This window comes from Micropterus salmoides, unplaced genomic scaffold (genome assembly GCF_014851395.1).
Source record: "Micropterus salmoides isolate LMB-PRFRI ecotype aquatic unplaced genomic scaffold, ASM1485139v1 Ms_hic_scaffold_1, whole genome shotgun sequence".
In the NCBI taxonomy this organism is placed as follows: Eukaryota; Metazoa; Chordata; class Actinopteri; order Centrarchiformes; family Centrarchidae; genus Micropterus; species Micropterus salmoides.
In genome coordinates, this window is record NW_024040040.1 from 57,103,190 (window position 1) to 57,121,898 (window position 18,709).

General features: G+C 40.0%; 1 protein-coding gene across 1 annotated transcript in view; it reads left to right on the top strand.

Moving 5' to 3' along the window:
* Nucleotides 1-18,183, top strand: part of LOC119897377 (NACHT, LRR and PYD domains-containing protein 12-like) — a 45,435-nt gene extending 27,252 nt beyond the window's left edge. The window contains exons 6-14 of the mRNA XM_038711030.1: nucleotides 2,354-2,527; nucleotides 3,010-3,183; nucleotides 4,197-4,370; nucleotides 8,631-8,804; nucleotides 11,924-12,097; nucleotides 13,780-13,944; nucleotides 15,869-15,915; nucleotides 16,370-16,466; nucleotides 18,128-18,183. Of these exons, the coding sequence (XP_038566958.1) occupies nucleotides 2,354-2,527; nucleotides 3,010-3,183; nucleotides 4,197-4,370; nucleotides 8,631-8,804; nucleotides 11,924-12,097; nucleotides 13,780-13,944; nucleotides 15,869-15,915; nucleotides 16,370-16,425 (1,138 nt within the window). The 3' untranslated portion in view covers nucleotides 16,426-16,466; nucleotides 18,128-18,183. The remainder of the gene's footprint in view (nucleotides 1-2,353; nucleotides 2,528-3,009; nucleotides 3,184-4,196; nucleotides 4,371-8,630; nucleotides 8,805-11,923; nucleotides 12,098-13,779; nucleotides 13,945-15,868; nucleotides 15,916-16,369; nucleotides 16,467-18,127) is intronic.
* Nucleotides 18,184-18,709: the final 526 nt, after the last annotated feature.

The window sequence follows — 18,709 nt, forward strand, 5'->3', positions numbered from 1 at the left end:
TGACCTGTCTGAAGCTGCCCGCATTGTCCGTGAAAACAGTTGAACGGAGCAGGCTCAACAAGCAAGGAACTACAACCGCAAAGCAAAAGGGTCTCCCCTCGCTGTTGGTGACTTGAGTCTTGCTCGCCAATCGTGGTGAGAGAGGGAAGAGGAAGATTGCAGACAAGTGGGAGACCACAATTTATGAAGTGAAGTCTGTGAAACCTGGAATCAATGTGTACTGTATCAGTGACCCAGTAACATCCAGAGAGAAAGTTGTTCACAGAAACCTCCTACTCCCGTTGAGTTTCCTGCCAGCAGGAGGTCACGACATTTTGGAGTCAGACTGCTCATCTGGCAATGGAAGTGGATAAAGTGACCTTATGGTTCCAGTTGACTTACAGGACGGTGAGACAAAGACACTTCAGTGGTTACTGCAGATGGATGACGCTAGTGATGAGGATGCTACAGCTAGCCGTCCCGATCGCTCACCTGTTGTAGCTGTGAGTGCCCGCCTCTCAGAGGCTGTAGTGTATGTGGTCCCACATGCTGTGTGAGATCTTGCAAACCCCTGATTCATCAATGACTGCTGAGCAATCACCTTCCCCTGAACCCTCTGCAGAATGTGTGGTGTCCGAGGAAGGATCCTCCCCGCTCTCAGTGGAAGGAGCCCATTGTGTCCCCTCCCCTGAACATGCAACTGACACACAGCCAGGTGCATTCACACTGGACCATGTAGTTTGCACACAGCAACCTCCACTCTGCACTAGGGCAGGTAGACCTGTTAAGCCCCCAGCTTGACTCATTTGTGAAATGAACAGATTGTAGATGACTCAGCTAAAACAGTTGATTCTTTGTTTTCTTTTGTAAGGAACATGTTTTCTGGATAGATTGCTTGTGTATGTCTTAGGAGTTTTTAAACTACTTTATCTGAAGTATTTGACAAGCATCTGTTATTGAGCAATGTATACAATGTGAGAGGTGTACACGGCATCTTTTGTGTCTTTGTTGGTATGGGGCTTGGCCACTCCCTTACTGACTGAATCCCAAGTGGAAAGTTTCTAACTGACTTGAAATGCATTATGCTCCTAGTACAAAACTACTGTTTGGTATTTAAAGGTAAAGTTGTGTGTTTTTTTTATTGTTCCCCAATTTAGCAGGATTTAAGGGGGGGTGTATGTAACATAGTTAAAAAGGTTCAGGTTAAATCCTACTAAATGGGATTACTGTGCCACCTGCTGTCATAAAGTTGTACCTGCAGCGAACTCTAGTAATGGCGAAGGATTATGGGTAATCCTCAAAGCAGCGGAGGATTTTCCCTTAGGTAACGTGTCTGTGAATGTCCGTGGACTAAACAATGCTAACTCACTTGAAAAGCACGTAAAAGTTAAGCTAGATTTCTTTAGTTGAATAATATGTATTGTTGATTAATTTCGCCATGTTTTTTTTTATAAAGTCAACTATCCGTTTGTGTTTTATTGCCAGTAGAAAGTTTTTCCAGTGTAGCTAGCTAACTTTAATATGATCATGATGATCTTTTCAGACAGAGCATGCGCTGTTTGTCCACATGAGATGACTATTGAACACTGTTGTCCTTTGTCATGAATGCAGGTATGTAACCGTATGTTGTCATAAAGTGTTGTTTATGTTTGAACATAAGATTGAGGTATTTTCTGCTGTTTGGTTGCCTCCTGTATGTTGAATTGTAACGAAGTTATATAATTGTTTGCACATAATTGTTAACATAAAATGGAAAAATTTAAAGGTAACTGTAGGAAATCTGTGTAATTACATTGTTCTCTGTTGTTTCCTCATTGCAAGATTAAGGGTCAATTTGGTGTCTTTTATTTATTTAGTTTATATGAGTTTAAATCCACTATACGATCAATGTGTCAAACTGCACTTTACTTTTGTGTAGAGCAAAAAGCAGCAGAGGATTTTCCCTTAGACAGAGCATGCGCTGTTTGTCCACATGAGATGACTATTCAACACTGTTGTCCTTTGTCATGAATGCAGATGTGGAATAAACCTGCTGTTACAAAAAACCTGAGGGCTCCTAGAGATTCTATCAGGCACATATATATATATATCTATCATCTGACACACAGGGTCTGTTATAACACAGCAGTGACATGGAAATCAGACTCGTTTTAAAATGTGCCACTATGATCATTATTCTAATGAGCTTTGTGTGTCTTTTTTTCAGTATGATTGAATAAAATATAGAATACAATTACACAATGACAAAGTCCCTCTACTCATTTTTGGGAAAGGCTCATTGAATAGAACATAGTAATGTTGAGCTCTACGTTTAAAAACTGAATACATTGGATTAGAAATGGATTTTTATCTCCATCATTTATTCTTTATTCAGATTGGCTGGCTGCATGTTGTCAGAAAACAGCTGTGCTTCTCTGGCCTCAGCTCTGAAGTCCAACCCCTCCCATTTGAGAGAGCTGGACCTGAGTCACAACAGGCTGCAGGATTCAGGAGTGAAGCTGCTGTGTGGTTTTCTGGAGAGTCCACACTGTAGACTGGAGACTCTGAGGTCAGTTCACTGACTCTCTGTTACTATTGTAGATCTGATATGTTTAATTAACAATTGAAGCTAATTTCTTTTCATGCATAACTTCCATTCATAAAGCTATAAATGTCCTTTTGTTCGTATTTTCATGTTTCTTGTACTAAATTTAGTCTGCAGTCACAAAGACTTGTTTCATAAAGAAACTGTAGAAAATGTCTGCTGTTAGTCGTTAAAGTAAATGTATGTTTATCATTTTTGGTAAATGGTCACGTCTGTATACAGAATATCCTCTGAACTAATATTTGTTTTAAACTGATCAAGTTTACGTGTTAAAGTAGAAATATTTCTTTAATTGGGTGATGTCTGTAGAAGGCTCATCTTGGCTCATTTTAGGGAAAAGCTCATTGATTAGGACATATTAATGTTGAGCTCTGCCTATAAAACCTGAACACATCTGATTGGATTAGAAATGGATTTTTATCTCCATCCATTTATTTTTTATTCAGATTGTGCTACTGCAGTTTGTCAGAGATCAGCTTTGCTTCTCTGGATTCAGCTCTAAAATCCAACCCCTCCCATCTGAGAGAGCTGGAGCTGAGAGGAAATGACCTGCAGGATGCAGGAGTGAAGCGGCTGTCTGCTAGACTGGAGAGTCCAGACTGTAGTCTGGAGACTTTGAGGTTAGTTCACTGACTCTTGTCGGAGATAGAAAATCAGGACTGGGCGAGACAAAAAAGTCTGAATTTCTTCTTGAACATTATCTCTCTTTAGCAAAAAAGATTGCGAAGTGCAAATAAGTTTTGGCCCCAAACGCAAGCCACGGCAAACAGGCAGAAAGAATTCTTGTGATTTATTAAACAAAAGCAGACAAACTTGCTGAAAGTGGTCAAACTCTCGGTGAATACACAAGTAGGCAGTGTTACATGCCGGGATGTGAGGAAGGAGATACGGAAACGGAAGGAATCACACACAGCATGAGCAACAGAGCAACAACAAGCTACAATTATCTGACAGGGACTGGACAGAAACTCAGACAATTTATACTCTATAAACTTGCAGAGAGAGAGAAACACCAGGTGAGACACATAAGGTAATCAGGGCAACAAGACACAAAGTTAGATACAAAACACCAGACACAGACAACTTCAAAATAAAACAGGAACCAAACAGGCACACATCTAAAACACAACACAGACCAAATAACCCAAACCGTGACAAAATATTCACTGGAGGTGATCGAAGATTAATGCAGTATAGAGTTTTATTATTTTACAAGAGTAACAACCAAGGTTGAAATGCCGACATATATATATGGCATGTCAATATACAATATACATATATTGATTCTTTAGAACGCACGCACACAGATCAAATCATATTACCAAATGCAGCTATTTAAAGGATCAATATAGTTTTTCTCCTCTAGTCCCAGACTGGCCTGAGATCAGCAGCATGTTGTTGATCTGTATTGACATGAATAGGTGTATGAATGTTGTGCTGACATTTGGATGATGTCTGTAGAAGGCTGACATTATGATGATCCACAATAACACAATGACAAAGTCCCTCTACTCATTTTAGGGAAAAGCTCATTGATAAGGATATAGTAATGTTGAGCTCCACATTTAAAACCTGAACACATCTGATTGGATTAGAAATGGATTTTTATCTCCATCATTTATTCTTTATTCAGATTGAGGGGCTGCAGTTTGTCAGAGATCAGCTGTGCTTCTCTGGCCTCAGCTCTGAATTTCAACCCCTCCCATCTGAGAGAGCTGGACCTGAGTGACAACAAGGTGCAGGATTCAGGAGTGAAGCTGCTGACTGCTGGAATGGAGAGTCCACACTGTAGATTGGAGACTCTAAGGTCAGTTCACTGACTCTCTGTTACTATTGTAGATCTGATTATTAATTAACAGTTGAACCTAATTTCTGTTCATACATAACTTCCATCCATAAAGTTGTAAATGTCATTTTGTTCATATTTTCATGTATATTGTATTAAATTTAGTCTGCAGTCACAAAGACTTGAGTTTCTTAAAGAAACTGTAGAAAATGTCTGCTGTTAGTCATTAAACTAAATGGATGTTTCTAATTTTTGGTAAATGGGCACATCTGTATACAGAAGATCCTCTGAACTAATATTTGTTTTAAACTGATCAAGTTTACTTTTGCATTCTGTTGGTTTCAATGTGTTTTCAGAAATAATGTCTGATCACTGATATTGATCCTTCAGAACACACACACACACACACACAGATCAAAGTATGCTACTAAATGCAGCTATTAAAAGGATCAATATGGTTTCTCTCCTCTAGTTCCAGACTGGCCTGAGATCAGCAGCATGTTATTGGTCTGTGTTGACATGAATAGGTGTATGAATGTTGTGCTGACATTTGGATGATGTCTGTAGAAGGCTGACATTATGATGATCCACAATAACACAATGACAAAGTCCCTCTACTCATTTTAGGGGAAAGCTCATTGATTAGGACATAGTAATGTTGAGCTCCACATTTAAAAACTGAACACATCTGATTGGATTAGAAATAGATTTTTTCTTCATCATTTATTCTTTATTCAGGTTGAGGGGCTGCAGTTTGTCAGAGATCAGCTGTGCTTCTCTGGCCTCAGTTCTGAATTTCAACCCCTCCCATCTGAGAGAGCTGGACCTGAGTGGCAACAAGGTGCAGGATTCAGGAGTGAAGCTGCTGACTGCTGGAATGGAGAGTCCACACTGTAGATTGGAGACTCTAAGGTCAGTTCACTGGCTCTCTGTTACTATTGTAGATCTGATATATTTAATTAACAATTGAAGCTAACTTCCATCCATAGATTGGAGACTCTAAGGTCAGTTCACAGACTCTCTGTTACGATTTCAATGTGTTTTCACAAATAATGTCTTATGACTGATATTGATCCTTCAGAACACACACACACACAATCCACCCATTTTTCAAGTGGGCAAAACTACTGGAACATGTGACTGCCAGATGTTTCTTGTTGCCCAGGTGTTGTCTTTTAGGATGATTGTACAAACATTACATAGTTCTGCATGACTAGTCTAAGTTTTCATCCTTGATTCAAACCTATAAAGACTGCATTTCCTGTTAAAGATGATAAACCAACGTGAATACCAAAGAGCTGTCTATGGGGGAAAAGCAAGCCATTGTCAAGCTGAGAAGGAAAATCGACCAGAGCCATTGGACAAACATTGGGCATAGCAAGCACAACAATTTGGAATGTCCTGAAAAAGGAAGAAACTACTGGTGTACTGAGCAACAGACGTCCAACAGGTCGACCAAGGAAAACAACAGTTGTTGATGACAGAAATATGGTGAGATCTGTGAAGAAAACCCCCAAAGCATCAGTAAGTGACATCAGCAACGACCTCCACAGTGCAGGGTGAAGGTATCACAATCCACTGTTGGAAGAAGACTCAGAGAGCAGAAATATAGAGGCCGCACCACAAGATGCAAACCACTCATCAGCAGGAAGAATCGGAAGGCCAGAGTGAAATTTGCAAAGAAGTACAGAGATAAGCTGCAATAGTTCTGGAACACGATCTGATGGACTGATGAGACCAAGATTAATCTCTACCAAAGTGATGGAAAGGCCAAAGTGTGGAGAAAGAAAGTAACTGCTTATGATCCGAAGCATACAAGCTCATCTGTGAAGCATGGAGGAGGTGATGTCATGGCTTGGGTGTGCATGGCTGCTTCTGGAACAGGCTCATTAATATTTATTGATGATGTCACTGAGCATGGTTAACAGCAGAATGAATTCAGAAACGTTTTGTCTGCCATTTTACGGAGAAATTCATTGAAACAAATCGGGAGGAAGTTTATCATGCAGCAGGACAATGACCCAAAGCACACTGCCAAGAAAAAAAGTGGAAGGTTTCAGACTGGCCAAGTCAATCAGCTGACCTTAACCCAATAGAGCTGCATTTCACCTCCTTAAGAGGAGACTGAAGGGAGAAACACCCCGAAACAAACATGAACTGAAAGAAGCTGCGGTAAAACCCTGGAATAGCATCACAAATGAAGAAAGCAACAGTTTGGTGATGTCAGTGGGTCGCAGGCTTGAGGCAGTTATTAGAAGAAAGGGTTCTGCCACCAAATATGAAATGTTATTTTACTGTAAGATTATTTGTTCCTTTTGCTCACCTAATAATGCTGCGGTCTAATACAAAGGTTGGTATGTTCTGAGTTGTTTAACACATCTAGATGTGAATACCAGCAAATAAAAGCTGAAATTCTCTTGTCTCATACTCACCTTTTGATCTTAAACACAAATGTCTTCAGTGAACAACAAAAACAAAGGAATTTACCTTACCGTTCCAGTAATTTTGGAGGGGACTGTTTAAAGTGAACTAGTCGAGATGGGGAATGTATGGACATCTGTTCAGGACCCCTTGGCATTGCTTTTTAACGCCCTGGCTACCCCTTTTGCATCATTGTTTGACATCTAAGACTCCATGGTGAAGGTACTGACAACAATTACGCAACGCATGGAAAAGTTAGAAACTTTCAAAATGTAACTAGTAGTTAACATTGTGAAACGTCAAAGTTTTGGTGTTTGGCTTATAATAACAACTTAGGTGACGTAACTTACCTAAGTCAAGTTAAGTTACTTGCATAACTAACATAGCTTAAAAACATTCAGTGATGACTTTTTGTTTCACATAGTTAACGAGCACCGGCCTCCTGACTGAAAGTCCGGTTTCTGGTTCACCCATCCACCCCAACCACCTTGTTACTTAGACTTTTCTTTAAATAACATCTAGCAACCTTTCGTGTTAAAGAATAACACTACAGGGCTTCCCCCTGTGCATTAAGCTATGATCCTAAGGGGTTCCCCAGTGCATCACAAACTGATGCTGTGACCATGCGTCCATATGTGAGAACATGGGAGTGAGAACGGGTTGTCAAAGCATATTTCTAAAATGCAGGTGTTTGAAGGATCAATATAGTTTTTTTCCTCTAATTCCAGACTGGCCTGGGATCAGCAGCATGTTATTGATCTTTGTTGACATGAATAGGTACATGAATGTTTTTATGACATTTGGATGATGTCTGTAGAAGGCTGACATGCTGTGTGCACATACCGAAAGCAGCCGCCAGGAGCTGACAGCCCATGGGCGGGCTGTTGGAATATTAAGAGGTTAAGACTTGAACACATCTGATTGGATTAGAAATAGATTTTTATCTCCATCATTTATTCTTTATTCAGATTGAGGGGCTGCAGTTTGTCAGAGATCAGCTGTGCTTCTCTGACCTCAGCTCTGAATTTCAACCCCTCCCATCTGAGAGAGCTGGACCTGAGTGACAACAAGGTGCAGGATTCAGGAGTGAAGCTGCTGACTGCTGGAATGGAGAGTCCACACTGTAGATTGGAGACTCTAAGGTCAGTTCACAGACTCTCTGTTACTATTGTAGATCTGATTATTAATTAACAGTTGAACCTAATTTCTGTTCATACATAACTTCCATCCATAAAGTTGTAAATGTCCTTTTGTTCATATTTTCATGTATATTGTATTAAATTTAGTCTGCAGTCAAAAAGACTTGTGTTTCTTAAAGAAACTGTAGAAAATGTCTGCTGTTAGTCATTAAAATAAATGAATGTTTCTAATTTTTGGTAAATGGGCACATCTGTATACAGAAGATCCTCTGAACTAATATTTGTTTTAAACTGATCAAGTTTACTTTTGCATTCTGTTGGTTTCAATGTGTTTTCAGAAATAATGTCTGATCACTGATATTGATCCTTCAGAACACACACACACACACACACAGATCAAAGTATGCTACTAAATGCAGCTATTAAAAGGATCAATATGGTTTCTCTCCTCTAGTCCCAGACTGGCCTGAGATCAGCAGCATGTTGTTGATCTGTGTTGACATGAATAGGTGTATGAATGTTGTGCTGACATTTGGATGATGTCTGTAGAAGGCTGACATTATGATGATCCACAATAACACAATGACAAAGTCCCTATACTCATTTTAGGGAAAAGCTCATTGATTAGGACATAGTAATGTTGAGCTCCACATTTAAAACCTGAACACATCTGATTGGATTAGAAATGGATTTTTATCTCCATCATTTATTCTTTATTCAGATTGAGGGGCTGCAGTTTGTCAGAGATCAGCTGTGCTTCTCTGACCTCAGTTCTGAATTCCAACCCCTCCCATCTGAGAGAGCTGGACCTGAGTGACAACAAGGTGCAGGATTCAGGAGTGAAGCTGCTGACTGCTGGAATGGAGAGTCCAGACTGTAGACTGGAGACTCTAAGGTCAGTTCACTGGCTCTCTGTTACTATTGTAGATCTGATTATTAATTAACAGTTGAACCTAATTTATGTTCATACATTACTTCCATCCATAAAGTTGTAAATGTCATTTTGTTCATTTTCATGTTTATTGTATTATTGTATTATGTATCATCTTTACCAACTAACTATCTTTACCAACTAACTTCAATAATTTCTTCATCTAAACCATCAACCTGCCTCTTAGACCCCATCCCGACTAGGCTGCTTAAAGATGTTTTACCCTTAGTCAGCACCTCTATACTAGATATGATCAATCTATCTTTATCAACAGGCTATGTACCACAGTACTTTAAAGTAGCTGTAATTAAACCTCTTCTGAAAAAGCCCAAACTTGATCCGGATGTTTTATCAAACTATAGACCTATATCTAACCTTCCATTTCTCTCTAAGGTTCTGGAGAAAGCAGTTGCTAAACAGCTGTGTGACTTTCTACAGAGCAATAGTTTATTTGAGGATTTTCAGTCAGGATTTAGAGCTCATCATAGCACAGAGACAGCACTGGTGAAAATTACTAATGACCTCCTTATTGCATCAGACAAAGGACTTGTCTCTGTACTGGTTTTATTAGATCTTAGTGCTGCATTTGATACCATTGACCATCAGATCCTATTGCAGAGACTGGAATATTTCATTGGCATTAAAGGAACCGCTCTAAGCTGGTTTAAGTCCTATTTATCAGATCGATTTCAGTTTGTACATGTTAACGATGAGTCCTCCATGCACGCCAAAGTTACTCATGGAGTTCCTCAAGGATCTGTCCTTGGACCAATCCTCTTCACTTTATATATGCTTCCTTTAGGCAATATTATCAGGAAACATTCCATAAGCTTTCATTGTTATGCAGATGATACTCAGTTATATCTATCGATCAAGCCAGATGAAACTCATCAGTTAGCTAAACTTCAAATGTGCCTTCAGGATGTTAAAACCTGGATGAGCTGTAATTTTCTTATGTTAAACTCAGATAAAACTGAAGTTATTGTTCTGGGGCCTAAGCACCTCCGTGACGCATTATCTAAAGATATAGTTTCCCTGGATGGCATCGCCTTGGCCTCCAGCACCACTGTGAGGAATCTTGGAGTTATCTTTGATCAGGACATGTCGTTTAAGTCCCACATTAAGCAAATTTCAAGGACCGCCTTTTTTCACCTACGTAATATTGCGAAAATCAGGAACATCCTGTCTAAAAATGATGCAGAAAAACTAGTCCATGCATTTGTTACTTCTAGGCTGGATTACTGCAATTCCTTATTATCAGGCTGCTCGAAAAAGTCCATTAAGACTCTTCAGCTGATCCAGAATGCTGCAGCACGTGTTCTGACAGGAACCAGGAAAAGAGATCACATTTCTCCTGTTTTAGCTTCTTTGCATTGGCTTCCAGTAAAATCCAGAATAGAATTTAAAATCATTCTTCTTACCTACAAAGCTCTTAATGGTCAGGCACCATCTTATCTTAAAGAGCTCATAGTACCTTACTACCCCACCAGAGCACTGCGCTCCCAGAATGCAGGGTTACTTGTGGTTCCTAGAGTCTCCAAAAGTAGACTAGGAGCCAGAGCGTTCAGCTATCAAGCTCCTCTCCTGTGGAACCAGGTTCCAGTTTGGGTTCAGGAGGCAGACACCATCTCCACATTTAAGAGTAGGCTTAAGACTTTCCTCTTTGATAAAGCTTATAGTTAGGGCTGGCTCAGGTAGTCCTGAACCATCCCTTAGTTATGCTGCTATAGGCCTAGACTGCCGGGGGATTTCCCATGATGCACTGAGCTCCTCTCTCCTCTACTTTCTCTCCCTCTGTATGCAACCTTATCCCATTATTGCATGTTACTAACACAACTTCTCCCCTTTCTGGTAGTCTTGTGCTTTCTCGTCCCTCTCCTCTCTCCTCCTATCACTTCCTGCAGGTGTTTCTGGCTCTGGAGTTGTGGAGTCTGGATCTGTGGTTGCGGGTCGCCTGCTGCCCCCGTGTTCCTGCTCGACACCCTCTACTGCAACGACTATTGTTGCTAGTCTTATTGTTATTATAATCATTAACATTACGATGGTTACCATTAACACTATTATAAATATCTGTACCATTTTTCATTTAGTTTATAGCAACATTACCTTCGCTGTCTGTACCTCTGTGTGTATATTGTGTAGGCTGCCTCCCTCCCTCTCTCTCTCCTTACATCCCTCTCTCTCTCTCTCTCTCTCTTTCTCTCTCTCTCTCTCTTTCACTCTCTTCTCTCTCTCTTTCTCTCTCTCTCTCTCTCTCACCCCAACCGGTCGAGGCAGATGGCCGCCCACCCTGAGCCATGGTTCTGCTCGAGGTTTCTGCCTCTTAAAAGGAAGTTTTTCCTTGCCTCTGTCTCCTAGTGCTGCTCTTGGTGGGAACTGTTGGGCTTCTGTAAATAACATCAGAGTACGGTCTAGACCTGCTCTTTTATGAAAAGCGCTGTGAGATAACTGTTGTTGTGATTTGGCGCTATATAAATAAAATTGAATTGAATTGAATTATTAAATTTAGTCTGCAGTCACAAAGACTTGTGTTTCTTAAAGAAACTGTAGAAAATGTCTGCTGTTAGTCATTAAACTAAATGGATGTTTCTAATTTTTGGTAAATGGGCACATCTGTATACAGAAGATCCTCTGAACTAATATTTGTTTTAAACTGATCAAGTTTACTTTTGCATTCTGTGGGTTTCCATGTGTTTTCAGAAATAATGTCTGATCACTGATATTGATCCTTCAGAACACACACACACACACACACACAGATCAAAGCATTCTTCTAAATGCAGCTATTTAAAGGATCAATATGGTTTCTCTCCTCTAGTTCCAGACTGGCCTGAGATCAGCAGCATGTTATTGGTCTGTGTTGACATGAATAGGTGTATGAATGTTGTGCTGACATTTGGATGATGTCTGTAGAAGGCTGACATTATGATGATCCACAATAACACAATGACAAAGTCCCTCTACTCATTTTAGGGAAAGCTCATTGATTAGAACATAGTAATGTTGAGCTCCACATTTAAGACTGAACACATCTGACTGGATTAGAAATATATTTTTATCTTCATCATTTATCCTTTATTCAGATTGAGGGGCTGCAGTTTGTCAGAGATCAGCTGTGCTTCTCTGGCCTCAGCTCTGAAGTCCAACCCCTCCCATCTGAGAGAGCTGGACCTGAACTACAACGAGCTACAGGATTCAGGAGTGAAGCTGCTGTGTGGTTTTCTGGAGAGTCCACACTATAGACTGGAGACTCTGGGGTCAGTTCACTGGTGCTCTGTTACTATTGTAGATCTGATATGTTTAATTAACAATTCAAGCTAATTTCTGTTCATGCATAATTTCCATTCATAAAGTTGTAAATGTCCTTTTGTTCCTATTTTTATGTTTCGCGTGCTAAATTTAGTCTGCAGTCACTAAGACTTGTGTTTCTTAAAGAAAATGTAGAAAATATCTGCTGTTAGTCGTTAAAGTAAATTAATATTTCAAATTATTGGTAAATGGTCACATCTGTGTACAGAAGATCCTCTGAACTAACATTTGTTTTAAACTTTATTTGTTTACTTGTTGAGAGTAGAAATATTTCAATGGATAAAGTAAAATTATTATACAAATGACTTAATCTAGCTGGTCCAATAGCTATCATCTGAGTTTTTGCTGAGTTAAATAGCAGGAAATTTGCTGATAACCAGCTCCTCACAGCAGCCAAGCAAGTCAATAACTTGACCGAATCAGATGCATGTCCTGCAATAACTGGCATATATATTTGTAAATCATCAACATAGCAATGAAAAGCTATCCCAAAAGAATGAATGATCTGACCTAGTGGCGCCAAGTATAACGAAAACAACAATGGACCAAGGTCTGAACCCTGTGGAATCCCGTGTTGAAGTGGGGAATGGTTGGAAAATGTGTTGTTATAAAACACACATTGAGATCTTTCTGAAAGGTAAGATCTCAACCTTTTAAGCACCTGGCCAGAGATGCTGAAGTATTTCTTGATTCTTTCCAAAAGAATAGTGTTCCACAGTATCAAAAGCCACGCAGATGTTAAGTCTGAGTCAGCAACCGACAGATCATTTACAGCTTTACTTTGTGAGTGCTCGAAAAGCAGAATGCGGCAGCTCAAAAAGGATATTAAATGAGAGAAGGCCAAATTAGAAACATGTCTATAATTTTCCAACGAGTTTATATCCAGATATGGTTTCTTCAATAATGGTTTAACCACTGCAGATTTGAAGCAAGCTGGAAAAACTCCTGTGGAGAGCGAAAGGTTTAAAACAGCTAAAACATACAATCGTAATGTTGGCCTTAGTTCTTTAATAATCCAGGCAGGCAAGGGATCCAAAGAGCAAGTGGTACCTCTTGCAGTCACAACAATTTTAGTTAACTCCGCTAAAGAAATCGGCTCTAACTCAGAGTGGCCCTGTCCTGTAGAAAATGGCCCCATGATAGCGCAGTCTAATCGGTATCGTAGGTCGGATGTCCTCAACTCTCTCATAAAAATACATCATAAAATCATGTGATGACAAATCTGTACTACTTACTGGCTGCTGACACTGTGTAAGTCTATCAACAGTTTCAAATAAAAGTCCAGGGTTATGCTTATTATTCATAATCACATTATTTTTTAATTAAAGGCCGCCTTTGCAGTAGCCGTCCTACACACACACACACACACACTGGCCTGAGAACAGCAGCATGTTATTGATCTGTGTTGACATGAATAGGTGTATGAATGTTGTGCTGACATTTGGATGATGTCTGTAGAAGGCTGACATTATGATGATCCACAATAACACAATGACAAAGTCCCTCTACTCATTTTAGGGAAAAGCTCATTGATTAGGACATAGTAATGTTGAGCTCCACATTTAAAACCTGAACACATCTGATTGGATTAGAAATGGATTTTTATCTCCATCATTTTTTCTTTATTCAGGTCGAGGGGCTGCAGTTTGTCAGAGATCAGCTCTCTTGCCTTAGCTCTGAATTCCAACCCCTCCCAGAGAGAGCTGGACCTGAGTGACAACGAGCTGCAGGATTCAGGAGAGAAGCTGCTGACTGCTGGACAGGAGAGTCCACACTGTAGCCTGCAGATTTTGAGGTCAGTACTGAGTTGAAATCAGCCCTTTCTGATGAGCCCCTTGTTGGTCTCGGAACTGGTACTTGTGTCAGTAGCATCCAATAAAAGATCCACTATTTCCAGGCACAGTCTCTTCTTGCTAAGTGAGAGTTGCAGGCGTGAGAGGAGCATTGCGTTCGTTCAGGCTGAGCACTGATGTCACATTTTCAGTGGCTCATCAGCTTCTTAGCTACCAGCTGACCAGTAATATCCAATCATATCCATACAGGTGTCTCCATTATAACCTGACACTACTCACTGATTACTCTCACGCTGATATGCTCACACCAAGTATTTAGTATTGTAGTATTTAATGCACTGTTTATTAAGAGAGTTCAGTTTTCCTCATCACTGCTCAGATTCATTGTGATCTTCCTCAAAGAGAGCCTTTTCTGACAAATATATCTATCATCAGGGCTAAAATCGAACTGCAACACAATATGTCACATTTTCCCCAATTTAACTGCATTACTAGTAAATGCTTTGGTAATTAATACAGAAACTACAATGTGCTGTTTAATTTTAGTTTAGGGTCAGCCAGCCACTCCATCCCAGGCTACCCTGTTCACGCAAACCACCAGACCACTAATGGTGTAGACTAACCCTATTTGTTAATGTAACTGGTTCCAAACTAGGTATAGATTTGGCCACTATGTTCGCGTGGGAAGAAATTTATTCACTTTACAAAATGCAAACATTCAGGACAGACCATTTAAATAACCTGTCTGAACACTGTTTTCAAGGCAGCTATGGGTGCACCCTCAAACACTCCAGAGAAATAGCCTAGCCTGTACCAATCATAGCACATACACATGTAAAAGGATAGACACAATACACCAGTAGCCTAGACTTTTGAAAAAGAGAATGAGATATACATAGTTTGCTCAAATGTTTAAATGATTATCTCTATATACAAACACCAATCATATCAAAAGTATAGTAGTAAAAAAACATACAATGTTCAATCACAGGTGTCCAGAAAGAAAACAGACCATCTATCTTTCAATAATTTCTAGAAGATATATTGTCGGTGTTTTCTAGCCTATAAAGAAAATACAGTTGCACGGGCAGAGATTCAGTAGGCACAGAAGTTGTTGCCATGGTTCTTAACGCGCTCGCCTGCCTGTCTGTTCACGAGGAAGCGGTTAATTCCCGCAGATCAAAAACAGTCAGCAGGCAGAGCGTTTCTCCCCGTCTGAAAAGTTCTTTGGACATGTTAAACGCTAAAACATGTTGCCAGGTCGTGGAAGTTCTTAACACCAACCTAGTAGCGGTCGCAATATTTTGCAGATAAACAGAGAGAGAGAAACGCAGATATGGTGGATGCATGGATTCTCTGGCTTGTTATGGCCAATGTTAAAAAAAAAAGCTTGCTATAATTATCGCAGCTGCTGGTCAAGTTGACAATTACTGTCATACCAAAACGGCCCTCAGGCCACTGGGAAATCACTTGATGAAGACTTGCACCCTCCTTGTTTTTCAACATTAAATTAAAAAAAAACAATTGCAGACTTGCAGGTCTGATCAATGTTTGCTATAAATGATCAGTTCCTTTAAGTAACTGTATCTGAAGTGTATTTTTGTACAGACGTCTAGCTTCCTCAGTGTTGAAGGTTCACTGTCACATTGACTGGAGTGCAGAAGATGAGTGTTTGTGTGGAGAAAGAGGAGGAAAGATCAGAGTCTGCAGGATCGAGATGTCTGTCTGTGAAGAGTGACTGGTCTAAAGAAAGACCTCTCGTCTTCAGTAAAACGCTTATTGAAATCCTCGGTCCTTATCCTGCTTGACCTATCAGCTGCCTTTGCCTTTCAGTGTATCGTGGCAAGGACAATTATCCTCTTTGACTGTCTGACCATTTTAACTGTCTTCATTAGAGATAACTGCTGTATGTGTTTTTTATTACAGGGTGGATGACAAAGAAAACAAATCTACACGTGACAGACATGAAGGATGTGAGTAAAAGCCCACTGGAATATCTTAAAGAAAATGTTATTAAAGCCAACTGGAAGATTGGTCTCTGCATGTTTCATGGCTCTGGTTAATCCCAGTAACATTGTTCTGCTCTGCATGTTGGGAAAGATGATGTCTTGTTGCTGTGTTGCCTCACTGCAAGAATGTATTGAATCTCTGTCCTTGTTACATGTGATTGTATGGACTTGGTTATAACTTTGCATCTTTAGACTTTTAAACATGACTGTGGTCTTCTACATCTTGACCTTATTCGATGGTTTTCCAGTAGAGTTCAACAGGACACATGGGGTAACGACCTGCTCCAAAGGGCCCTGGCCAGCCTTGAACTGGTTACAGTGGTTACAGGTTTTTGAATGTTGGGTCACCAGGACGTCCAAAAGTGAGTTTGACGTCTGCTTCTGCTTCTCTCCATCCGATGTCTCTGATCACCACCAGATCCGTCTGAGGACGCCAGAGAGGATCAGCTGTGTCCTGATGATCCAAGAGGTTGAAGCAGCAGCAGCTTCTGTGTGGAGAGGCTCTGAATACAAAGGTCACTTTTTCACTTGAACATTTTTATTTTTCAGTGATCAGATTCAGTTTCCTTAGTTTTACCGCCCCCAGGGTTTAATATTTCTTAACTTCTAAACTCCTCCCACTCCTAATTCCACCGCTTCATCTATGAAACCTCTAGCTGCTGTACCAGAGCTCTGCAGGTTTCACTTGTGCAGGATCATTCCCTGAAGAATAATGATAATTTAGTCATTTTGACAACAGATAAGCAAGTGATGTCTCTGACTGACCCACTGAGTCCTGTCTCACTTTAAATATTAGCAAGACTGCATGTATGTATTTTTCACTCAGTAGAAAATATTTTCATCATCCTGAAATCTTTTTAGGGTGACAAGCTTCAAATAGTCTCAGACTTCATGAACCTTTAGATAATTATCGACTCACACATAACCTTTAAGAAACAGGTGAAGGGTCATCCATGTCAAACTGAACCTTAGCGTCTTCAGATTCATCAGGAACCAGTTGTCACCAGCTGCTGCTATGTTGCACTCTGTTTCCTCCACACCGTCATATTGTATTACCACATGGTCCTGAGCAGCAGAAACATTCTAAGGCCCATGCACAGTTTATACAAAAGAACTCCAAATACTGGACAAAAAGACAGTATCCAAATTAAGAACACTGGTGTCAGTGTGAGTTGGAGATGTTCATTCATGCTTTTATTTCCTCTTGTTTAGATTACTGTAACAGTCTTTTTACTTGTTTGAGCAAGAAGGAGCTTTACCGTCTCCAGGCTGTTCAGAACTCTGCTGCAAGGCTTTTAACTCACATTAACATAAGAGTACACATCACACCTGTTTTAGCAGCACTTCACTGGTTACCAGTCCAGTATAGAATTCAGTTTAAAATCCTGGTTCTTACTTTTAGAGCCTGCATGGTCAGGTTTCTCCCTACATCTCTGAGTTGATACAGCTTCATACTCTGACCCACAGATTGAGGTCATCAGGTCAGAGGCGGTTAGTGGTTCACTAAACTCATTTTAAAACCAGAGGGGATCGATCATTCCCAGCAGCGGCACCGAGGCTGTGGAACGCTTTGCCTCCCTTTCCACGTGCTGTGAATTCTGTTGATTCTTTTAAAAAGCAATTGAAGACGCTGCTATTCAAGCAAGCTTTTAATTAGACGTGCATTTTTTATGGTTAGTTTCTATGTTTTCCATTTGTATTACATTTTCCTATGCATTGTATTTTACTTTGTTGTATTGTATTACATTTTATTGTGAAGCACTTTGTGATATTTATCTGTGAAAGGTGCTAAACAAATAATTTTTTGTTTATTTACTATTAACCACAAAGTAGACATACCAAAGGATTTTGTTGTGATTTAATGTTTTAAATGAATGTCTATTCTCTGTAACCTGACTCAAATTTGAACATTTGATGCCATTATTCTTTTGTGGATTTGCCTGCTCAGGGACAGCTGATGAAATTTAGCTACCAAGCTAACTTATAGACAGCTGATAACTCTCCAATGTTCCTGTTAAATAAAAAGACAAACTATAAATAGGAAAGAGTACACATAGTAAAAGTGAAGAAGAAAGGATCCTGTCACATGAACCTTACTGTGAGAGATGAGAGAGGCCAGTTTCTGCTCCCACCTCAAGGTGTTCTGTAACTAATTTAGTGCCTTTTTCAATTTTAGGAAAAGTCAAGTTTCACTCCTGAAATGCTGACTGACTCTGGAAAGACTTCATACAGGTAACTAAATCATAAAATGCAGAATAGTCCTCTCACACTTTAACCTACGCTTCACCTCCTCACAGTGATTAAACTTTAACCTACGCTTCACCTCCTCACAGTGATTAAACTTTAACCTACGCTTCACCTCCTCACAGTGATTAAACTTAACCACGCTTCACCTCCTCACAGTGATTAAACTTTAACCTACGCTTCACCTCCTCACAGTGATTAAACTTTAACCTACGCTTCACCTCCTCACAGTGATTAAACTTAAACCACGCTTCACCTCCTCTCAGTGATTAAACTTTAACCTACGCTTCACCTCCTCTCAGTGATTAAACTTTAACCTACGCTTCACCTCCTCTCAGTGATTAAACTTTAACCTACTCTTCACCTCCTCACAGTGATTAAACTTTAACCTACTCTTCACCTCCTCTCAGTGATTAAACTTTAACCTACGCTTCACCTCCTCTCAGTGATTAAACTTTAACCTACGCTTCACCTCCTCTCAGTGATTAAACTTTAACCTACGCTTCACCTCCTC